The 25,840-nt window shown below is 39.2% G+C and overlaps 1 protein-coding gene across 1 annotated transcript in view; it reads right to left on the bottom strand.

Annotated features, from left to right (window-relative positions):
- Window positions 1-25,840, bottom strand: part of DCHS2 (dachsous cadherin-related 2) — a 348,116-nt gene that overhangs the window by 79,299 nt on the left and 242,977 nt on the right. Inside the window, exons 11-13 of the mRNA XM_069558324.1 lie at window positions 25,194-25,328; window positions 24,774-24,983; window positions 9,560-10,417 (exon numbers count right to left, since the gene is read on the bottom strand). Of these exons, the coding sequence (XP_069414425.1) occupies window positions 9,560-10,417; window positions 24,774-24,983; window positions 25,194-25,328 (1,203 nt within the window). The remainder of the gene's footprint in view (window positions 1-9,559; window positions 10,418-24,773; window positions 24,984-25,193; window positions 25,329-25,840) is intronic.

Raw genomic sequence — 25,840 nt, 5'->3', positions numbered from 1 at the left:
TCTTTCTAATGAGAAGAACTCCTCGGTTTGCTAAGATTAGGTCTTGAGCCTATATAGCTGAGGCTCAGATGTGGGACTGGGGTTAATTCACAAAATGAAAACTGCCTTGTGAGATGTTCACCTTCTTTCAAGAGGACTTTCTCCTCTCTTCTCTGGAGCTACCTTAGAGTCATATGTAAGGCGATGGAATTTGACACTGTTAACTAATGGTAACTTAGAGGGCACTCATTCCAATAAATTCCATTCCAAATAGGAGACCAGCCTTAAAGAATGAATAGAAATGAGAGATATTGTTTGCTTCCTTCTTTTCATTATCATGAAATGTTATATATTGGACCCTGTTCCAAAGTTGTGGATGACATAGAGACATCACTTCCAAAATTATGGGAACTCTGACACCTTGTAAACTATAGTTCTTATCTGGTTTGGAGACCAAGTAAAACAGAGAGGACTGGTAGGGTTTTAAAAACTGCAAATATTTAATAGCTGTTAAATACTTGCTAAGTAACTATTAGCTGTTCTGGTGAGAATTTATACTCAGCTAACTTTATGGAATTCAATTAAGGGTTGGGGACAGAAAGAAGACAACAGTAACAATGAAAACTGTGACTAGAAGACTCTTATGACCTCAGTTGATCCTTATGGTTTCCCTGTGAATCAGTTGTTCCCATCTCCACTTTCTAGAAGGAGTAGGAAAGTTGTCCAACCTGGGCAGGAGGGCAGTAGAGATACACTCAGCTATACTAACCCCTGTGCTATTTCCATACTCCACGTGCACGTGCCCAGCCTGACCCACTGTAGGAGCCAGAATTCTGGATCAATTGCAAAGGGCCAGAAGATGGGGTTTCCTCCAAAATATCAAGATCTAATTTATTTAGTAGACAATGTTAAATGTATTTTAACACTTAGAATGCCCTCAGACATCATTATGTTAATTTTATCTCAAGTCTTTCAATGTCTGACTAGTCATTTTTAATCAAGGTATCAATACAATTCATAATTTCAATTTTTCCTCTCATAATAATTATTTAAAAATGCACGAAATTGTAGAAAGTCCACATTGGGGAATAGCTGCTGATTCACCCTTACTGGTATAACCAAAGCTTTGGAAGTGAAACAGAAGAAATAAAAGTTGGCTTCTAGAAGGAGCATGTAAATGGTTCAATTGATTAGAATGTCATGGACAACCAAGTGGTTTATCTTCCACTTCAGAAAAATTCAGAATTTTATATTTCTTCTCATTCAGGTAGAAAATGAAGACTAAGTGGTAAAAGTAAAGGGTGGGGACTCACTTGAGCTTCAGCTTTTCTTGCCATCTTGCAGTACAACTAACCTCTCTTTTACAGGCAACTGGCACCTTCTGTGATGACACTTTCTAAGAAAAAGTGAATATTCCATGACATAAAGAGACTTTATCTACCAAAGGGCTGCTTCTAAAATGCTATAAGCTATAAAAATTATTTATATATATAATTAAACTATATTCTGTTTTAAACAATTGAAGTGTTAAGTTTAATGCTGTCAATAGAAGGATACAATATTAATTGAAACTCAAACTTGTAGGCTTTCCAAGAAAGAAATGTTAAACAAATATAAAAACTGAGTTGTTTTAATTTTTATTTTCTTAAAAAATGTTAAATGTTAGATGTTAAAAAATTTAATATTATTAAAACTTAGGATAGTACAAAAAATAATTAACTCAGATGTCAAGTGCTCCTACTGAAAGGCCATTTAAACCACAGTAAATGTAAATTTCCAATAGGCAGCTTCCAAGATTTTTCATCTAAAAATAAATATCAAAGATCAGGCATATTGGAGAGGGAAGCAAAGCTGGAAATTATAAAATACTATTAAATAATTTATGTCAAGGCCATTTAAACATGAATCAATGGACAATGTTTTAAAACCATTGGAAAGAGAAGGCAATGAGGATACATGGAAGAACTATACAAAAAAGATCTTCATAACCCAGATATCCATGATGGTGTGATCACTCACCTAGAGCCAGACATCCTGGAATGTGAAGTCACGTGGGCCTTAGGAAGCATCACTACAAACAAAGCTAATGGAGGTGATGGAATTTCAGTTGAGCTATTTCAAAACCTAAAGGTGATGCTGTGAAAGTGCTGCACTCAATATGCCAGCAAATTTGGAAAACCCAGCAGTGGCCACAAGACTAGAAAAGGTCAGTTTTCATTCCATTCTTTGGCAATGCCAAAGAATGTTCAAACTACGGCACAATTGCACACATCACACATGCTAGCAAAGTAATGCTCAAAATTCTCCAAGCCACACTTCAACAGTATGTGAATCCTGAACTTCCAGAGGTTCAAGCTGGATTTAGAAAAGGCAGAGGAAACACAGATAAAATTGCCAACATCCACTGGATCATTGAAAAAGGAAGAGAGTTCCATAAAAACATGTATTTCTGCTTTAGTAACTATGCCAAAGCCTTTGACTGTGTGGATCACAACATAATGTGGAAAATTCTTAAAGAGGTGGGAATACCTGGACACCTTATCTACCTCCTGAGAAATCTGTACGCAGATCAGGAAGCAACAGTTAGAACTGGACATGGAACAATAGACTGGTTCCAAATTGGGAAAGCAGTACGTCAAGGCTGTATATTGTCACCCTGCTTATTTACCTTATATGCAGTGTACATCATACAAAATGCCAGGCTGGATGAAGCACAAGCAGGAATCAAGATTGCTGGGAGAAATATCAATAACCTCAAATATGTAGATGACACCACCCTTATGGCAGAAAGTGAAGAACTAAAGAGCCACTTGAAGAAAGTGAAAGAGGAGAGTGAAAAAGTTGCCTTAAAACTCTGCATTCAATAAATGAACATCATGGCATCTATCACCTGAAATCCTATCACTTCAAGGCAAATAGACAAGGAAACAATGGAAATAGCGAGATATTTTATTTTCTTGGGCTCCAAAATCACTGCAGATGGTGATTGCAGCCATGAAATTAAAAGACACTTGCTCCTTGGAAGAAAAGCTATTACCTAACTAGACAGCATATTAAAAACCAGAGATACTGCTTTGCCAACAAAGGTCCATCTAGTCAAAGCTATGGTTTTTCCAGTAGTCATGTGAGAGTTGGACTATAAAGAAAGCTGAGCGCTGAAGAATTGATGCTTTTGAACTGTGGTGCTGGAGAAGACTCTTGAGAGTCCCTTGGACTGCAAGGAGATCCAACCAGTCCATCCTAAAGGAGATCAGTCCTGGGTGTTCATTGGAAGGACTGATGTTAAAGTTGAAGCTCCAATACTTTGGCCACCTGATGTGAAGAACTGACTCAGTGGAAAAGACCCTGATGCTGGGAAAGATTGAAGGCAGGAGGAGAAGGGGATGACAGAGGATGAGATAGTTGGATGGCATCACCGACTTGGTGGACATGAGTTTGAGCAAACTCCAGGAGTTGGTGATGGACAGGGAAGCCTGGCATGCTGCAGTCCATGGGGTCACAAAAGGTTGGACATGACTGAGTGACTGAAAAGAAATGAATGAAACCATTGGAATCCAAATTTTTTAAAAATCACCTTTTGGTGCCCTTGATATGACCTGGCAGAATTCACACTCCAGGCAAAGCTTTGGCCAGATGAAATGTTAATCAATATTTTCTGTACCTCGTCACTGTTGTCCACTGGGGCCTAGGAAATCCTGCTGATGTGGGTGTAGATTAGTTGTATTAAATCAGATTCAATAGCCTTGTTAACCATCATCTTTTCCTTTCTTGTTGTGCTTCCTGTCATAGGGCTTTAGGCTACTCTCCCTGTAAGCTCCATGCCGTTCACACATGTCATAGCTACTCTTCAAAACAAGATCTCAGCCATTGTTTTAGATGCTTTGCAGTGCATGCTTACCTGGGTATTTATGGATAACATATGCTTACTGCCAGAATATTTCTAACCTTGTCTATGTGTAAGATTAACAAACAAATCTTTTAAACTCTATTTAAAAGGTACCAGTCGAAAATTCAGTTCAATAATTCTAAACACAAGAAGATTAAGAAGGATGACTTTGATCAGAGGTCAAAGAAAACACAGTGATGCAACAGGAGAATAAAGTCTTCCCACCCATGTATTCTAGCTTCCCTGGTGGCTCAGTTGGTAAAGAATCTGCCTGCAATGCTGGAGACATGGGTTTGATCCCTGAGGTGGAAAGATGCACTGGAGAAGGAAATGGCAACCTACTCCAATATTCTTGCCTGGGAAATTCCATGGGCAGAGGAGCCTGGTGGGCTACAATCCATGGGGTCGCAAGAGTCAGACACAATTTAGACTAAACCTCTGCTGCTGCCACCACCACTACTGCCACCCATGTGTTCATCAGCTTTTCTGCCTGAATCTGCAGCAGGAGGCCTGCCTTCAGGGGTAAGAGATTAATTTAGTTTTCCACCCTAATTTTTTTTTTTAATTTCACACCCGGTTATTGTTAACCATAGTGATTAATTCCAACTGCTATGGCTGGGGGGTAGATGGAAGGTTGAGTGATGAGAATCGGACCAAAATAAGGGTAGCTTCCTCCCATAATGGCTGCCTCCTATCAGCAGAGCGAATCCTGGACAAAGAAATGAGTGGCACATTAAAAAAATGAAACCAGGTACAACAATTTCCCTTCTATGGAAGTTTTTATAAGTGTTATTATTAAATCATTTCTCAGTTTAACCATAAACATTATTAAACTTCCTAATCTATAGATTAATTTCATATTGGGCTTTCTTTGGGATGCCTTAGATATGGGCATTTTTTTGGGGGGGGCGGTTAATCCTACAACGAAATTGATTCTGGGTGACTTGAGAAATGATATCTTAATTAGGAAATGGCCAGACACATTACTTAATTTTTAGAAATTTCATTTGCTAATGTGAACAAGTGTGATAACGATGACTGACTTAAGTCTATGCCAATCCTTTTGCGGGATAATTTATTTGATGCCTCCTACTCTGCAGAATTTGTACTGGGTGAGAATATTCACTAGCCGTGGTTGGAAATCTCATTATGTGAAGAATAACTGAATGAACTAGAGAAAAAAAAAAACAACTATTTTCAGTAAAAGTCAAAGACCTCCCAGTGATCTACAAGACACCGCTGCTTCTTTTTGTCTACTTCTGACCTCATTTTTTACCATTCTTCATCTTGCTTGACTTCCCTGGTGGCTCAGATGGTAAAGCGTCTGCCTACAATGTGGGAGACCCGGGTTCAAGCCCTGCATCCGGAAGATCTCCTGGAGAAGGAAATGGCAACCCACTTCAGTATTCTTGCCTGGAGAATCCCATGGATGGAGGATCCTGGCAGTCCATGGGGTCACAAGGAGTCGGACGTGACTGAGCGACTTTGCTTTCACTTTCACCTTGCTTACTCTGCTTTATTTTTTATTTATTTATTTTTATTATTATTATTTTATTTTTACTTTACAGTCCTGTATTGGTTTTGCCATACATCAACATGAATCCACCACAGGTGTATATAGGTTCCCACTCCTGAACTCCCCTCCCACCTCCCTCCCCATACCATCCCTCTGGGTTGCCCCAGTGCACCAACCCCAAGCATCCTGTATCTTGCATCGAACCTAGACTGGCAATTCGTTTCTTATATGATATTATACATATTTCAATGCCATTCTCCCAAATCATCCCACTCTCTCCCTCTCCCAAAGACTCCAAAAGACTGTTCTGTACACCTGCGTCTCTTTTGCTGCTCACATACAGGGTTATCATTACCATCTTTCTAAATTCCATATATATGCATTAGTATACTGTATTGGTGTTTTTCTTTCTGGCTTACTTCACTCTGTATAATCGGCTCCAGTTTCATCCACCTCATTATAACTGATTCAAATGTATTTTTTGTGATGGCTGAGTAATACTCCATTGTGTATATGTACCATAGTTTTCTTATCCATTCATCTGCTGATGGACATCTAGGTTGTTTCCATGTCCTGGCTATTATAAACAGTGCTGTGATGAACACTGGGGTACATGTGTCGCTTTCAATTCTGATTTCCTTGGTGTGTATGCCCAGCAGTGGGACTGCTGGGTCATATGGCAGTTCTAGTTCCAGTTTTTTAAGGAATCTCCACACTGTTCTCCATAGGGGCTGTACTAGTTTGCATTCCCACCAACACTGTAAGAGGGTTCCCTTTTCTCCACACCCTCTCCAGCATTTATTGCTTGTAGACTTTTGGATCACAGCCATTCTGACTAATAGATGAAGAAATATACCATGTTCACGGATTGGATGAATCAATATAGTGAAAAAAGTATACTACCCAAAGCAATTTACAAATTCAATGCAATCCCTATCAAGCTACCAGCGGTATTTTTCACAGAACTAAAACAAATAATTTCACAATTTGTATGGAAATACAAAAAACCTCGAATAGCCAAAGCAATCTTGAGAAAGAAGAATGGAACTGGAGGAATCAACCTGCCTGACTTCAGGCTCTATTACAAAGCCACAGTCATCAAGACAGTATGGTACTGGCACAAAGACAGAAATATAGATCAATGAAACCAAATAGAAAGCCCAGAGATAAATCCACACACCTATGGACATCTTAGCTTTGACAAAGGAGACAAGAATATACAATGGATTAAAGACAGTCTCTTTAACAAATGGTGCTGGGAAAACTGGTCAACCACTTGTAAAAGAATGAAACTAGAACACTTTCTAACACCATACACAAAAATAAACTCAAAATGGATTAAAGATCTAAATATAAGACCAGAAACTATAAAACTCCTAGAGGAGAACATAGGCAAAACACTCTCCAACATAAATCACAGCAAGATCCTCTATGATCCACCTCCCAGAATTCTGGAAATAAAAGCAAAAATAAACAAATGGGACCTAATTAAAATTAAAAGCTTCTGCACAACAAAGGAAAATATAAGCAAGGTGAAAAGACAGCCTTTGGAATGGGAGAAAATAATAGCAAATGAAGCAACTGACAAACAACTAATCTCAAAAATATACAAGCAACTCATGCAGCTCAATTCCAGAAAAATAAACGACCCAATCAAAAAAATGGGCCAAAGAACTAAATAGACATTTCTCCAAAGAAGGCATACGGATGGCCAACAAACACATGAAAAGATGCTCAACATCACTCATTATCAGAGAAATGCAAATCAAACCACAATGAGGTACCATTTCACACCAGTCAGAATGGCTTACTCTGCTTTAGTCGCACAGTCCCCTTTACTGTTCATGAACAAGCCAGGCGAGTTCCCACTGGATTTCTCCTCTTTTTCTTTGGAAATGCTCTCCTCCCATATATATGAATGGCTACCTCCTTTCTTTATGTCTTTGCCCCAAATTTCAGTTGCTCAGTAATGCCAGTCCTAACATGCCATCAAAAATCGCCTTTGTGTCCTCGCCAGGACTCCTGCTCTGTTTCTTCATACCACAGCTTTTAACACCAGCTAACATACACTACATTTTAGCTATTTATTACATTCACTGCTATTGTCTCTTTAACCCTGCTGGAATGTAAGCCTCTCAAGGACAAGCATCTTTGTCTTTTTGTTCACTAACATATCCCAATAGAAAAGTGCCTGGCACATAATATTCAATAGAATTTTTGTTGAAAGAGCAAGTAAAACATTTAAAGAACAAGCAACTGTGTAGATCAGTGGAATACTCCAGATGGCAGAACTAGAATTTATGGACATACACAAACGAGGCACATCTGGGTTTAACACAGGAATTACTTTCCAAATGAAAGAGTTTTCCAACTTTGTCACGTAATCAAATAACCTAGAGAGTGTTAAAAATGACAGTTCCTGGACCCCAGATTACTGAAGCAGAACCTTCTGCAATCATGAGAGAGTGCTTGTTTCATACCCAAGTTTAAGAACCACTGTCCTAGACTCTCAATCACTGAGATATTCAAGTAGAGACTGAAAGATCATCTGTTAAGGAAAAAATGTTTATATGTTCACTGCAGATAAAAGCTGGACTTAAAAATTCTATGATTTTATCAAATTCATTTTAAGATGGATTAATATAGTTTGTGCTGTATTATTTAGCACAAATACATTATTATTATTTAGAAACTTTTACCTTTCCTTTCTATCAGACTCTGCTCTGGAGTTAGGATGTATAGCTCTCATGAGGAAACACAGCTCTGGAGAGTATCTCATATTACTTAACATTTAACTCTTCTGTGGAATTCTCATTACACCTAAGAATATAGGTGGAAATTTCTAGTTATTTTGGAAGATGCTATTCTTTCATTTAATGAAGGTAACTGCAATTTACCCTTAATAATGTTTAGAATCATAAGAGGCCTTCTGGATAAGCAGCCCATGAGATAACCATGATTCAAAAGAAGATGAAACTGGGGTTAATAATATATAACTGAGAAGAATCCTAACTTGACATTCAATATTAAGTTGAATATTCTCTTTTTATAGAGAATATAATGTGTAACAAATGTGTAATAATGTGTAACAAATATTTTCACTATGAAGTTAATAAATCAATTTCAGAAAAATTCAAGTTGCCTTTTAAACAGTGGTTGTTTTAGGTATGAATAAAGTGAAATTAAATCCACAATGACAAAGCAAAAACAAAAAACAACTGGAGAAATCAAACAGCACACATCAGACTTGTCGAAAGCAAACTACTCCTCCCGCAAGCCCCAGAGTCCACGTGATTTGTCCTCCAGCTGGTTCAAAGATTCAGAAGGTTTATAGTTCAACTCTCTAGTTAGATATAATCACCTTGATTGGATTTCTTTCCATTCACAACTATCTGCAATTTTTTTTTTTTTTTTTTGCTTTAGGGTAGAAAGATCATTGGAATTAATTATTTATGTTTCCCACTATGGCATAAATTTGAGTAGGGAAATAACTGAAAAATAATTTAGCATTATGAGGAAAAATAGTCACCATTCACAGAAGCCTGTTCTGAGTGGTATAACCTTGCCAAATTCTTTGAAGATCAGATATTACTGCACTGTTGAAAGTAATGCTGACTGTATCAAAATGAAGTAATAATAAGAAAAATAGCACTTCCTTAAAATTACACACTGATTCTGAGTCAGATACTGTTTTAAGGGCTTTATAGGAACTGGCTCATTTGGTCCTCAGAACACCCTAATGAGGTAGGTACCAAACTCATCCCTAATTTGCAGGTTGGGAAACGGAGGCTGAGAGAGCCAGCTTCCCAAGGACACACAGTGGCAGTCACTGAACCACAACATATTTCACCTTTCATTGATTTCCAGGAAAGTCATTTAGGAAATGTAGCTGTTCAGGATTCATAAACATTTAAATAAATGTAGGTTTTTTGAGATTTTAAACTTAAACTTCAAGAGTCCTGAATGATTTCAGTGTTTTTATTAGTTTTTTCTGTCTTGAAAGGGGTATGAATATGTTACTATATTTGAGTATATTTTTCTAATAACATATTCTGAATGAAAATTATAATACCAAGAATTGGCTGGACTCAGAAATTCATAACTGAACCTTTGATAGCACTAGCTCTATAATCGTTAGTTTTAAGCATTTTGCCAAAAGTGGGACACTTGACACTCACCTGCCTCACAATTTTCAGGCACGATCCCTTTATACAGATGCTGGCTGAAGGAAATCCTCACATCTTCTCCTTCCATGTGAATGACCAAGAGACCAGTGGTTGTTCTAGCTGGGACCCCTTGATCCACAGCTTTTATCTGCAGCCAAATAGGAAAATATTCTGAAGACGGAATTTGCTGGATTTGAATTGCTCCTGTGTATTCATTAATAGAAAGCATTGACTGGGGCTCTGCGAAGCTGAACATGACGGTGCCATTGGGCCCCGAGTCTGGGTCACTGGCTCTGAGGATGGCAGCTGTTTGGTTTGTAGGTGACTGAGAGGAAAGAAAAATATCAAGGGGGTTCTGTTCCCAAACTGGCCTGTTGTCATTAACATCAGTGACATGTACTTTTATAACCACCGTGGCGCTTCGTGAGCCGTGGACACCGCAGTCTCTGGCCACAGCCTTCAGTACGTGCTCAGACCTGGCTTCCCGGTCAAGGGTGCGGCTGGTCCTCAGTGCGCCCGCCGCAGGGTCGATGGTGAACACCCCGGAAGCCTCGTGCACCAGAGAATACTTGGTTTGCCCGTTCAGGCCCTCATCCTCGTCCGCAGAGGAGAGCACAAGAACCGTGGTTCCCACCGGCGCGTCCTCTCTCACAGAAGCCTCGTATTGCTGCCTGGGGAAGGAAGGGCTGTGGTCGTTGACGTCCAGAACTCTGACCTGCAGCTGCGCCGTGGAGCTTTGCGGCGGGCTCCCCAGATCCGAGCACAGGATGACGAGGGTGAAGTTGCTGACTTCCTCCCGGTCCAAAGCGCGAGTGGTTGAGAGTTCTCCCGACATTTCATTAATAGCAAAGTACTCATCAGTATTTCCACCTATTAAATAAAGCAAGTTCAGAATATATTTGAATTGAAAAAGTAGCAGCTCTTTACTATGAATATATATATATATATATATTCATCCAACAAATATTTATTTCCTGATTATTATAGTACACTATCACTTTTGTAAGTACATGATCCAGTCCCTACCCTCACAAAGCTTCCTGATAATAATACTTGGGATAAGCAAAAAATAAAATTCAACATCTATCTTAATGCAATCAGTAATTCAAACACTTGCTTTGGCTGATTTGCAGCAATATGATTTTTTTTCAACTTCAACTTTTTATAGTAATATGCTTTTTCTTTTTGAAGGATTAAAATGCATATTTTACTTGAAATAAAACAATAGTAGGCCTAAATAAGCAACAGTATTCAATGTTCATTTGTAGATAGCAATAAAAAATTAACAGATTGATTTAAAACAACGTATTTTTTAATTTCCCCTTACTCACTATACATTGAATGCTGGTTATATTATTGGAATAAGGTCCTCTTCTACATGCCATGGCCCTTTGTGCATGAGCCATAACACTTCTTTCAGAGACAGTAGAACACTTGTCTCTCTTACATAACATAAGCAAGGACTATGTTTTATTCTTTAAATATGTTCCTATGTCTTATTCTTTAAAATATGTTCCTTCTGCTATTGTATATGGTACCAACTAGAATAAAATTTAAAAGTAAAAGTGAAAGTCGCCCAGTCACGTCAGACTCTTTGTGAACCCATGGACTATACAGTACATAGAATTCTCCAGGCCAGAATGCTGGAGTGGGTAGCCGTTCCCTTCTCCAGGGGATCTTCCCAACCCAGAGATCAAACCCAGGTCTCCTGCACTGCAGGTGGATTCTTTCCCAGCTGAGCCACAAGGGAAGCCCTTTATGCAAGAGAGCAAAAGAGACAGAGAGATAAAGAACAGACTTTTGGACTCTATGGAAGAAGGCGAGGGTGGGATGGTTTGAGTGAATAGCATTGAGATATGTATATTACCATATATGAAACAGATCTCCAGTCTAGGCTTGATGCATGAGACAGGGCGCTCAGGGCTGGTGCACTGGGATGCCCTGGGGGATCGGATGGGGAGGGAGGTGGGAGGCGGGTTCAGGATTGAGGACACATGAACACCCATAGCTGATTCATATCAATGTATGGCAAAACCACTGCAATATTGTAAAGTAACTAGCCTCCAATTAAAATTAACTAATTAAAAAAAAAAAACTAAACTCAGGGATAAAGAGCTTCCAAAGGCATTTTAAAATCAACCTGAAGATTAGTTGGGAAAATGAAGTTCAGTGGCCTACCAGCCACATTTTTGGACTAGGGGGGACCATTCCCAACAGCATGAGAACTTACTGAACCCTGCAGAGGCACATGGAGGAAGTGGAGCAGTGCTGAAAAAAACAGAGGCCTCAGGCAGTACTGGAGGCTGAGGAGCAGGGACTGCATTTGAAGGCCTTCATGAGACATGTTAATTTGTACCAAACACAGGTGGTGAGACAAATTACATTTCTGTGGCATTTGTGATTGATAAAGCCATTCATTCCCTCATTAAACATTTTAACAACACCTGTCATGTACCAAATATGTGTTGGGACACTGGGAATATGAGGAGAGGGAAGATGTGATCTGACTTCTAAGAGTTTACAGTCCAGGAGGAAAGGCACGTCCATACCTGGACATTAAAGTATGATGTGAAACTCACATGTGCAGGACACTGGGAGGACAGAAGATGATCACAGGGTCCTGCATTAGGATGGCAAGAAAATGCTTATTATAAACAGTGACACCAAACTAACTCCTAAAGGGAAGGAAGCCAGGCTTAGGGAAGGGAGAGGGAAGAGGGTCAAACGTGGGTGAAGTCCCAGGAATATGACAAAGTAATGGTTGCAAACATTTTGGCATGACTAGAATATAGGGCCCCCTGGGTATCTGAGGGTAGAATGTAGACAGAAAGAGGATTGACAGTGGCAGGAACATAAATCTGGAAGATAAGCAGGATATCCATCATGAATGGCCCTGTATATACTGCCAAGACGCTGGGCTTTATCTTGAAATCTACCTGCAAGATTTTAGACAGGAAGACACTGTGAATCACATTTCTGTTTTAGGAAGAATCCTGGGCAGTAGTGTCAGAGCTTTTAGACTAGTTGAAGATAGGAGACTATCACAGTGTCTGTGAGAGCAATGAGAAGGTTCTGGAAAGATATGCACTTAGAGGAATTGGATGCATTCCAAAGATACAGAGGAGGAACAGTTAGCAGTAAGGAAGGTAAGACTCATGATCTGGCTTAGGAGAAAGACTGAAAGGTGTGTAGACCAGTTGTGTTTAAAATGAGGTCTGAGGACCCTTCAGTTCAGTTGCTCACTCGTGTCTGACTCTTTGTGACCCCATGAACTGCAGCACACCAGGACTCCCTGTCCACCACCAACTCCTGGAGTCCACCTAAACCCATGTCCATCGAGTCAGTGATGCCATCCAACCATCACATCCTCTGTCGTCCCCTTCTCCTCCTGCCCTCAATCTTTCCCAGCATCAGGGTCTTTTCAAATGAGTCAGCTCTTCACATCAGGTGGCCAAAGTATTAGAGTTTCAACTTCAACAATAGTCCTTCCAATGAACACCCAGGATTGATATCCTTTAGGACTGGTTGGATCTCCTTGCAGTCCAAGGGACTCTCAAGAGTCTTCTCCAACACCGCAGTTCAAAAGCATCAGTTCTTCGGTGCTCAGCTTTCTTTATAGTACAACTCTCACATCCATACATGACCACTGGAAAAACCATAGCCTTGACTAGACAGATCTTTGTTGGCAAAGTAATGTCTCTGCTTTTCAATATGCTATCTAGGTTAGTCATAACTTTCCTTTCCAAGGAGATCAGTTCAGTTTAGTCACTCAGTTGTGTCCAACTCTTTGCGACCCCATGAATCTCAACGCGCCAGGCCTCCTTGTCCATCACCAACTCCCGGAGTTCACTCAGATTCATGTCCATCGAGTCCGTGATGCCATCCAGCCATCTCATCCTCTGTTGCCCCCTTCTCCTCCTGCCCCCAATTCCTCCCAGTATCAGGGTCTTTTCCAATGAGTCAACTCTTCACATGAGGTGGCCAAAGTACTGGAGCTTCAGCTTTAGCATTATCCCTTCCAAAGAAATCCCAGGGCTGATCTCCTTCAGAATAGACTGGTTGGATCTCCTTGCAGTCCAAGGGACTCTCAAGAGTCTTCTCCAACACCACAGTTCAAAAGTATCAATTCTTTGGTGCTCAGCCTTCTTTACAGTCCAACTCTCACATCCATACATGAAGCGTCTTTTAATTTCATGACTGCAATAACCATCTGCAGTGATTTTGGAGCCCAGAAAAATAAAGTCAGCCACTGTTTCCTTGTCTATTTGCCATGAAATGATGGGACCGGATGCCATGATCTTAGTTTTCTGAATGTTGAGCTTTACGCCCACTTTTCACTCTCCTCTTTCCCTTTCATCAAGAGCCTCTTTAGTTCTTCTTCACTTTCTACCATAAGGGTGGTGTCATCTGCATATCTGAGGTTATTGATATTTCTCCCTGAGGACCCTGAGGTTATATAAAACTATCTAAGGAGTATCTAGTGGTTCAGATGGTAAAGCGTCTGTCTGCAATGCAGGAGACCCAGGTTCGATCCCTCGGCTGGGAAGATCCCCTGGAGAAGGAAATGGCAGCCCACTCCAGTATTCTTGCCTGGAAAATCCCATGGACCGTGGAGCCTGGTAGGCTACCATCCATGGGGTTGCAAAGAGTCGGACACAACTGAGTGACTTCACTTTCAAGGAGTATCTGGAAACAGGTTTTAGGGCAATAACCAGAAGTTTAGTTTACATATCCTTATTCAGAAAATGGTTCTGCCTGAGAAAACCCATAGGATCACGTGGGTTTGTCTTTCCCAAAATCACTTTATAATTACCCTTCTTACAAATTATAAAAGGAAGGTTCACTTGTCACCCTTCCCAACCTGACCAAGGTGTACTAGACCAGGGTATGAAAGTTCTAGACTGCCAGGTAAGGGGGCATTCCCAATATTGGTGTTTCACATTGAAACAAGAACTGACTTGAATGCCTGGGGGATACATCTTTTTTTTTTTTTTTTTTGAGAGGACCTTTGCTATGAACTAAACTTTAGGGCCTATTCTCAGTTGGTAAAGAATTTGCCTGCAATGCAGGAGACTCTGGTTCAATTCCTGGGTTGGGAAGATCCACTGGGGAAGGGATAGGCTACCCACTCTAGTATTCTTTGGGCTTCTCTGGTGGGTCGGACAGTAAAGAATCTGCCTGCAATGTGGGAGACATGGGTTCGAGCCCTGGGTTGGGAAGATCCTCTGGGGAAGGGAACAGGTATCCATTCCAGTACTCTGACCTCTCCAAAACAGAGGATCCTGGCAGGCTACAGTCCATGGGGTCAGAAAGAGTCAGATACGACTGAGCAACTTTCAGTTTCAAGTTCCTAAGTAGTAAATAAATGGATAATAAAAGCCATTAATTGATTTGGAGATACATATCAGAATGAGTTTAAAAAAATGTTACTACTATAACAACAATCCATGTAACAATAATCTGTCTACAATGTAAAAAACGTGAACAAGGATTATCAGTGTTTACATCTGTAACAAGATCTTTTAAGGGCATATTGAGCAAGAAACACTGATCACTTGAAGAAATTCTACAAGAAGCCAGATCGTGATGAGGTGAATGAAAAGGGAGTGATGTTCAGTTTTAGACACAATGACAATGAGATGCTATTGGACATGAAGATTGGGTCCTTGAGGCTATCAGGAAAAAATGCTGAAACAATTTGAAATGGAGGGAAATAATAAGTGGATGTTCTATGGTAAAAATAAAGATCAGTGTGACTAGTCTGGTTTTGACATCAGAATTGTCTTCCAGGTATTTTATCTTCATTGTCTTTCAGGTATTTTATCTCTGTAAATTGCTGAAAACTAACCCATCACTCCATGGGAAATAGATGGGGAAACAGTGGAAACAGTGACAGACTTTATTTTGGGGGGCTCCAAAATCACTGCAGATGGTGATTGCAGCCATGAAATTAAAAGACGCTTACTCCTTGGAAGAAAGTTATGACCAACCTAAATAGCATATTCAAAAGCAGAGACATTACTTTGCTGACTAAGGTCCGTCTAGTCAAGGCTATGGTTTTTCCTGTGGTCATGTATGGATGTGAGAGTTGGACTGTGAAGAAAGCTGAGCACCAAAGAATTGATGCTTTTGAACTGTGGTGTTGGAGAAGACTCTTGAGAGTCCCTTGGACTGCAAGGAGATCCAACTAGTCCATTCTGAAGGAGATCAGTCCTGGGTGTTCTTTGGAAGGAATGATGCTAAAGCTGAAACTCCAGTACTTTGGCCACTTCATGCGAAGAGTTGACTCATTGGAAAAGACTCTGACGCTGGGAGGGATTGGGGGCAGGAGGAGAAGGGAACGACAGAGGATGAGATGGCTGGATGGCATCATGGACTCGATGGACGTGAGTCTGAGTGAACTCCGGGAGTTGGTGATGGACAGGGAGGCCTGGCGTGCTGTGATTCACGGGGTCACAAACAGTCGGACACGACTGAGTGACTGAACTGAACTGAACTGAAATACATAATGAAAACGGTTCATGTTCACAGAAATCCAAATTCATTGTGTCTGGTGGAATGGCAATGATTACTGTCCTGTGGATAGAACTCTTCTACATTTCAAAATCCCTTATTTTCTCTCTCCGTGTGTATGTGTGTGTTTCTTAGATTTCTCCTTGAACCAATTTTAACATCTTTTTGGCCTAATGAGTTGAATAAAAACCTTTGGAAGTTGTGAGTTTTATATTTGTATGAAATCCATTATTTTCCTTTGAAAAACATATCCCTTGATAGGCAGTCCTAGAGTCATGATGGTATAGAGCAAAGCCCACAGTCCACCACAGCACATAAAGTGTGGACAAAAATGCTATGCTATTTATTTTTAGTCAAGGGCACTGATCCTGATTCTACTTTCTCACTGTAAAAAGAAATAAAGTAGAAAATAAAAAATTATTAGAAGGTGGGATCAAGATGGTGGAGTGGGAAGACCCTGAGCTTACCTCCTCTTAGGAAGACAAAATTACATGGATATAAAAAGAAATTCTCTCTTAAATTGACCTGAAGTCTAGCAGACTTGCTCTTCTAAAACCAAGATTATAGAGGAAGAACCACAAGGTGTCTGGTATTAGGGAAGAAGTCTTGTCAGGACCCACACCCTTGGTGGGTAACACAGAATAAGATTTCACAGGCTCAGGGAACTTTCCTTAGTTGTTAAGGATTTGAGCCCCATGTCAGGCATGCCAGCCTGGAGATAAGCACTGGTAATATGAGCCCTTTTAGGTAGTTTGAAAACCAGAGGGGCTTAATGGAGGCCGGTAGGAAATGGAGACTCTGCTTTTGAAGAGAATGGACGCACTTGTTTGCTCTCAGTCCTGGCACAGTGGCAACCTGCCTGGTGCTCTGATCAGCCCACCGTGACTACTCCAGCACACCTCGCCCTGTCTGAGACAGGCTCTGACCTCAGCCCCTCCTGCTCCAGCCCCACTCTGTGACAAGGCAGAATCACCAGTGTACCTTGGGAAAGGCCAGGGCTGGCTCAAGGCTCCTCTTCCAGCCTCTTGGGCCCCATGCCTACCCCTGGCCAAGACAGAAGCCTCTATAGCACCAAGGAGATGATAACCTCACTCAGAACTGTGGCTTCAGCCTCTCCAAACCTGGCCCCACCTCTCAACATGGCAGCAACTGCTAGCACATCCCAAGAAAAGGCATGGCTCATGGTCTCTTTAGATCCAGCTCTCCCGCCTAATGCACTGGGCATAGGTAGACTGCATAGGGATGACCCAATACAATGACATGGCTTCAAGACCAAGATGTGCATGTTTTCCTTAATTTCATCAAACAAAATGAAAAGACAGTAGAACATGTTGCAAAGCAAAGAGCAATATAAAACCCTGGGTGAGGGGAAGCCTAATGAGACAGTAATTAATCTGATAGAGGGTTCAAAGCAAAAGTCATAAAAAAATGTTAATCAAACTTGTGAACATCCTTTTCACAAGGAAAAGGATACAAAAATACAGTGAGAACTCAAAAAGAACTAGAAAATATAATAAAGAACCAATTAGAGCTGAAGAATACAATAACTGAAAGGAGAAACACACTAGAAGGAATTAACCATAGATTAGGTGATAAAGAGAAACACATAAATGACCTGGAAGACAGGATAGTGGAAATCACCTTATCAGAACAGTAAAAAGAAAAAGTTCATAGGATTATTTAAGGGACTTCTGGGCTTCCCTGGTGGCTCAGATAGTTAAGAATCTGCCCTGCAGTGCTGTCAACCTGGCTTTGATACCTGAGTTGGGAAGATCCACTGGAGAAGGAAATAGCAACCCACTCCAGCGTTCTCGCCTGGAGAATTCAACAAGGGACTTCTAGGAAAATATCAAGCATACTAACATTAGCATTATAGGAGTCACAAAGGAAGAGAGACAGAAAGGGGCATAAAGCGTTATTTGATGAAACTGTAGCTGAAAATATCACTAACCTGGAAAAGGAAACAAATATCCAGGTCCAAGAAGTACAGAGAGGCCTAAACAAGATGAACTCAAAGAGGTTCACACTAAGTCATATCATAATAAAAATGGAAAAATTTTAAAGAGTGAATGAGAGAATTTTAAAGGCAGGAAGAGAAAGAGTCACTTATAAGGAAACCACTAAAAATATTAGCTGATATCTTTTCGGAATTCTTGCAAGCCAGAGGGAGTAGCATGACATATTTAAAGTGCTGAAAGAACCTGCAACCAAGGACACTCTACCCAGCAAGGTTACCATTCAGACTTGAAGGAGAGAGAAAGAGTTTTCCAGACAAGCAAAAACTAAAAGAGGTTGTTACCTTTAAACTGGCCTTACAAGAAACATTAAAGTGTTTTCTTTAAGTGGAAAAGAAAACCTTATAACAAGAAATGTTAAAAAATGATATGAAGAAAAAACTCACTGATAATCATAAGTATGTAGGAAAAAACTGAATTAACCACTTATTTAAGCAGGCATAAATGTTAAAAGATAAAAATTATAAAATTAAATATAACTATGATAAACACTGAAAGGATACAGATATAAATGTACTATATAACACCAAAACATAAAGTGTGTTGGGAGTAAAATGAAAAAGGTAGAGCTTTCAGGATATGTTTGAATTTTAAAAACTATCAATTTAAAACAACTATATATAATTGATATATATAAACCTTGTGAGGGGATGGAATTCCAGTTGAGCTATTTCAAATCCTGAAAGATAATGCTGTAAAAGTGCTGCACTCAATATGCCAGCAAATTTGGAAAACTCAGCAGTGGCCACAGGACTGGAAAAGGTCAGTTTTCATTCCAATCCCAAAGAAGGGCAATGCCAAAGAATGTTCAAACTACCGCACAATTGCACTCATCTCGCATGCTACTAAAGTAATGCTCAAAATTCTCCAAGCCAGGTTTCAGCAATACGTGAACCACGAACTTCCAGATGTTCAAGCTGGTTTTAGAAAAGGCAGAGGAACCAGAGAACAAATCGCCAACATCCGCTGGATCATGGAAAAAGCAAGAGAGTTCCAGAAAAACATCTATTTCTGCTTTATTGACTATGCCAAAGCCTTTGACTGTGTGGATCCCAATAAACTGTGGAAAACTCTGAAAGAGATGGGAATACCAGACCACCTGAACTGCCTCTTGAGAAACCTGTATGCAGGTCAGGAAGCAACATTTAGAACTGCACATGGAACAACAGACTGGTTCCAAATAGGAAAAGGAGTACGTCAAGGCTGCATATTGTCACCCTGCTTATTTAACTTATATGCAGGGTACATCATGAGAAACACTGGGCTGGAAGAAGCACAAGCTGGAATCAAGATTGCCAGGAGAAATATCAATTACCTCAGATATGCAGATGATACCACCCTTATGGCAGAAATTGAAGAGGAACTAAAAAGCCTCTGGATGAAAGTGAAAGAGGAGAGTGAAAAAGTTGGCTCAAAGCTCAACATTCAGAAAACGAAGATCATGGCATCCGGTCCCATCACTTCATGGGAAATAGATGGGGAAACAGTGGAAACAGTGTCAGACTTTATTTTTTGGGGCTCCAAAATCCCTGCAGATGGTGACTGCAGCCATGAAATTAAAAGACGCTTACTCCTTGGAAGAAAAGTTATGACCAACCTAAATAGCATATTGAAAAGCAGAGACATTACTTTGTCAACAAAGGTCCATTTAGTCCAGGCTATAGTTTTTCCAGTGGTCATGTATGGATGTGAGAGTTGGACTGTGAAGAAAGCTGAACACTGAAGAATTGATGCTCTTGAACTGTGGTGTTGGAGAAGACTCTTGAGAGTCCCTTGGACTGCAAGGAGCTCCAACCAGTCCATTCTAAAGGAGATCAGTCCTGGGTGTTCTTTGGAAGGAATGATGGTAAAACTGAAACTCCAGTACTTTGGCCACCTCATGTGAAGTGTTGACTCATTGGAAAAGACCCTGATGCTGGGAGGGATTGGGGGCAGGAGGAAAAGGGGACGACAGAGGATGAGATGGCTGGATGCCATCACCAACTCGATGGACGTGAGTTTGAGTGAACTCTGGGAGATGGTGATGGACAGGGAGGCCTGGCGTGCTGTGATTCATGGGGTCGCAAAGAGTCAGACACGATTGAGCAACTGAACTGAACTGAAACCTCATGGTAACTACAAATCAAAAATCTCCAGTGCATACACAAAGAAACAGAGAAAACAACCCAAACATAAAACTAAGGAAAATCATTAAACTGCAAGGGAAGAGGAACAAGAAAAGAAATCGAAAATCTGCAAAAAAAAAAAAAAAAAATCCTGGAGAACAGTAACAAAATGGCAGTGAGTACATGTCTATCAATGATTACTTTACGTAAACAGACTAAATGCTCTAATCAGGACATGGGGTGGCTGAATGGATTAGAAAACATACCATCTATGTCCTGCCTACAAGAGACTCACTTCAGATCTAAAGGCACACACTTGAAAGTAAAATGATGGAAAAAGATACTCCGCACAAATGGAAATGAAAACATAGATAACAATATTCATATCACACAAAATAGACTTTGAAACAAAGTTTATAACAATGACAAAGAAGGGCATCATATAATGATAAACAAGTCACATCAAGAAGATATAACATTCATAAACATAAATGTCTCAGTACAATAGCACCTAAATATATAAAGGAAATATCAACAGATATGAAGGGAGAAACTGACAGGAATACAATAAATATAGAGAGCTTTCATAACTCTTTTACGTAAATGAACAGGCAGATAATCAATAAGGGATACATTAGATGACACATTCGACCAGAAGGACTTAACAGGTATTAATATTTACAAATCATTGCATTAAAAACAGAAGAAAGCACATTCTTTTTCAAGTGCACATGGACCCTAGATCTCCAGGACAGGTCTCATGCTAAGCCATGAAAAATCTTCAATTCATTTAAGAAGACTGAAATCATATCAACCTTGCATCTTTTCTGACTACAGTGCTATGAAACTAGAAATCAATTACAGGAAGGAAACTGGAAAATAAACAAATATGTGAACAATATATTTCAATACTAAACAATATATTACTAGAAACCCAACGGATCAACACAGAGGAAATAAAAACATAGCTTGAGGTGAATGAAAAACAAACAAACAAATACAACTTCCAAAATCTATGAGACACAGCAAAAGGAGTTCTTTGAGGGAAATTTATAGTAATTCAGGTCTAACTCAAAACACAAGAAATAGCTTAAATAACTTAACTTTCCATCTAAAGGAACTAGAAAAAGAAGTACTAACAAAGCCCAAAGTCAACAAAAAGAAGAGAATAATAAAAATCAGAGAAGTAAATAGAGACCAAATTTTAAAAAATAGAAAAAGCCTGGTGAAATTAAGAGCTGTTGTTTAAGATAAACAAAGTTGATTAAGATGAGTCAGAAACTCATCAAGAAAATAAGAGTAAATCTAAATAAACAAAATTAGAACTAAAAAAGGAGAAATTACAACCAATATCACAGAGATATAGTCATAAAATAATACTATTAGCAAATATACACCAGCATATTGGACAGCCTAGAAGAAATGGAAGAAAGTCTAGAAACATACACTTTTCCAAGACTGAATCAGGAAGAAACTAATTACTGAACACTGATTACTAGTAATGAAATTGAATCAATAATCAAAAACCTCCAATAAACCAAAGACCAGGACCACGCCAGAATTGGAGAGTTTCTACCAAACATTAAAAGATGAGTTGAAGTCTATCTTTCTTAAACTATACCAAAAATTGAAGAGGAGGGACTTCCAAACTCCTTCCATGAAGCCCTGATATCAAAACCAGACAAAGACACCATTAAAAAAAAAACTACAGGCTGATATTCCTGATGAACATAATGAAAAAATCCTCAATAAAAATTAGGAAACCAAATTCAACAAATACAGGAAATAATTTTTATTCATGATCAAATAAAATTTATTCCAGGGATGCTAGGATGGTTCAACATCTACAAATCAATCAAGGTGTTACACCACATTAACAAAAGGGAGAATAAAAAGCATACGATCATCTCAATAGACACAGAAAAAAACATTTGACAGAATTCAACATTCATTTATGATAAAATCTCTTGTCATAGTTGGTAAAGAGGAAACATACTTCAACATAATAAAGGCCATATATGACAAGCCCACAGCTATCATACCAACAATGAAAAGCTGAAAACTTTTCCTCTAAGATCAGGAATAAGATAAGTATTCTCACTCTCATCATTTCTACTTAACATAGTATTGGGAGCCATGGAGGGGGGACAAAGTACATGGAGGGGAATCAGGAGTACAAACTATTAGGTCTAAAAGAAAGAAGTTCCAAAGATGTACAGAACTGGCAATACTGTCAACATTTTAATAATAACTTTATATGGAGTGTACTCTATAAAAACACTGAATTATGTTGTACATCTGGAACTAACAGAAGTATATACTTCAATTTTTAAAATACCCTTTAATGGCACTTAGATCTAGGATGTAGTCAAGATAGGGAGATATTAAAGTTCAGTGGTAGCTAGAAACGGGCTGGATGAAATGTCCAGTAAGAGTGTGTCTAGGAGAAAGGAAAGAGATACACCAAAAAGATCCAGGAAACTCTAACAAGCCAGAGGATAAAAAGGACATTGGGAAGGTTTGTCTAGAAAGACAGATGAAAAATCAGGAGAAATTAGTGGCTTTTGAAGTAAAAGTGAGGCCAAGCATCCAGGGCATGGTGCACAGACACAAAGCAATACAACTAAGAACTGAAAAAAGATCCAACGCATTTAGCAACAACAAGATCTTTTGTGTTTTCAACAAGGGTAGTTTCAGCAGAGTGACTTCAGTGGAATATATATTGCAGCAAGCTAAGAAATTAAAGTGAAATAAAGACATAGGAACTAGAGTGTAGACAACGATTTTTAAGAAATTTGATTGTAAAGGAAAAGAGACAGAGGATGAAGGGAGACATCTATGCTTTTTGGGATAGGAGAGACTAAAAAAACTGATTGGAAAAGCCAGTAGCAAGGGAAATGTTGACCATATGGGAAAGGAAGGTGAGTGGTCAAAAAGAATGTTCTTAATGCAATGAAAGAGGACTGGTGCAGTCTGGGGATTGTTTATACCCAGTCCTCAACGAAATAAATACAATAAAGTGAGAGTAAACGTTTAGAGAAATTTATAGCAGTATGACATAATAATCGTGTATCTCTGTAATATAGTAATTTTTTTAAATTGGGGCTTGCATTTTATATGCCTTTTTTCTCCAAATAATTTATATTTATTGTATTTTACAAAAGTATCAGTCACAACAGATTGCAAATTAAAAAACACCAGCCCTGGTTCTTAACCACAATTGACTTGGGAAGTTTCAGAAAACAGGTAGAGTTCACAGAGAAGGAAAAGTATCTATTCCACTGCTACAGCAAAGAAAGAAGAAAGAATTGGGCTTATTCTTAAAAATCGGGCTTCTCAAAGTTAGTTTGAGGGATTATCATCCTTTTGGATGATAGTATGACATTATATGTGATCATTAAAAATAGATATGTCCTTGGACAAATAATCCAGATATATTTATCATAAGGAAATAACTGTGTTCACTACAGCATTTTTATAATAGAGTGTTCAATATCTAAATTAGCACAAAAGATGAGTAAGATAAATCGTGTTATAATATACATATTAGAAATGCTAATGTATGTATATTCAACAACATGAAACATTTATACAGTGTATTATTTTTAAAAGGAGATAACAAAACAGTGTATATAAATTATTCAGTAGTGTAAGATTGGTGTCTGCATTCACTGAGATTCATTGAAAAGTGATTTTCAAAAATATCAAATTACTTATCTCTGCAAGATATAAGATTTTTGTTTATTACGGTTGTTTTTCATAAATTTTATATAAATTCTGCAATTATATATCATTTTATAATCAGGGGAAATGACAATAAAAACCATTCTCATTTTGGAGCAAACTGGGTGGTACATAGAAAACATGGCATGGTTATGGGAATTTTAGTAAATAGACAGTGATAGCTTCCAGAGTTGGCCTCACAGCTGTTTTTACACCTTAAGACAGCTTCTCTTCATGCGTTATTCTAGCTTCATCTCATTATCATTCTATGTGTGCTCTGACATGTGCTAAAAAAATGAATTCTCCACTCTTTTTCAGGTAAATAAGATGTGGCCTTCACAAAACTTGCCATGCTAATCCTTCCATGATTCTGCCAGAATCTTATATCTCTGATCCAAAGGGAAAAATATTACAAAATTATCTTCTAGTGCAGAAGCTCCTAAAGACCTTGATTATTTATCTCTGGAGTATTGTGATAGATCTGAAGTGTTTCACTGGTCTGAAGATCTCAGAAAACTGTTTTTCTACTCATGTCTTCTAGGCCTGATTGCTCAAAACAATAAAAGTAAGGGATCATATGAAAAAAGTGAAAATAGAAAAAAAAGCTATCTGCTGCATCTGTATATCCTTTAATGTAAACGGATTACTAACAACAAGAGGAGTTGTTGAGGGCAGATGTTTGAGGAGTTTGGAGGGCAGTGGACCAGGGTAGCTGTCGGAAGGAGGAGGAGACCCGGGGCGCCAATTAGTTCTTAGCAGGTGTGTGTTCTGTAGACACTGAACTATGTACTGAATGCAGAATACTTGCCACAACACATGTGTCAACCACGCTGGTACCCCAGGGGGAATTAAAATAAAGATGATACTTACTGATTATATGATATGTGACAGCACCATTGCTGCCAGCATCCATATCAGAAGCCAAGAAGGTGTAGACAAGGCCTGGCTCTTGGTTTTCCAGAATCTCAATGTTATCCCTGGGGACAGCAATCTCTGGAGCGTGGTCATTTTCATCTCCCACTGTGCAGAGAATCACTGTGGTCCCGGACAGAGCAGGGGCTCCTCCGTCACGTACGAGTACTGACATGGAATACAAGATGGCACAGATGGTGGCCATTAATTCACACCTAAAATAGGCTGCCCCAAACAGACAGCCTCAGACCAAATTAACTGGGTAGCACTGGGTCAATAATGTTTTATTTAAAGATACCCTACTGAAATGTAAAATTGCACCCCTCAACTGCCTGCGGCCTACTTTTGTTTGTTTAGCACAGACAAGGGATCACTTACCTCGAAGGGTGAGGACTTCCTGAACTTCTCTGTCAAGTGTGGTAGCCGTCACTACCTCCCCAGTGTCAGAATTTATCTGGAACAACCTGAACGAAGCACCTGGCATAATTTCAAACTGAAGCTTGGAATTAATTCCTAAAGGAAAACACAGAGGAAAGCGTAACCATTATCCCTTTGAATGCATTCATCTGTTTCATTTTTTCCTATGAATATGTTAAACCATAAATGAAAAAGGCAAGACATTTAACATTCAAATTAAGGCAAAAAACAAAAGCCAACTCTTTTGGCTGTTAAAAAATAAAAGCCTCCAGGGCTGAAATGCTTGATTTTCAAGTCTTATGAGACTTCACCATAGTAAATGCTTCAGAATTTCTCCCTTCCATAAAAATTTTCTTATGAGTGTGCAACCCTCCAACATATTCCTAATTATTTCTGCTAATACTAATTGTGATTTAATGACATCATTGGAAGCCTGCAGGGCAAATGACGATTTCTGTAGATGGATGCTCTGTTTAGAGGCTGTGTCCAGTTCCGATACTCCGCTCATTTTCCAGCTCGGGAGGTGAGCACACGGAGTTACAGATGGACGTAGTTTTCCTCCATCTTGTTTCCTACTTAGTATTCAGTCTCCTATCTGCAGTGAGAAA

Source organism: Ovis canadensis, chromosome 17, assembly GCF_042477335.2.
Source record: "Ovis canadensis isolate MfBH-ARS-UI-01 breed Bighorn chromosome 17, ARS-UI_OviCan_v2, whole genome shotgun sequence".
Classification (NCBI taxonomy): domain Eukaryota; kingdom Metazoa; phylum Chordata; class Mammalia; order Artiodactyla; family Bovidae; genus Ovis; species Ovis canadensis.
This window is presented reverse-complemented; position numbering and strand designations above follow the sequence as displayed.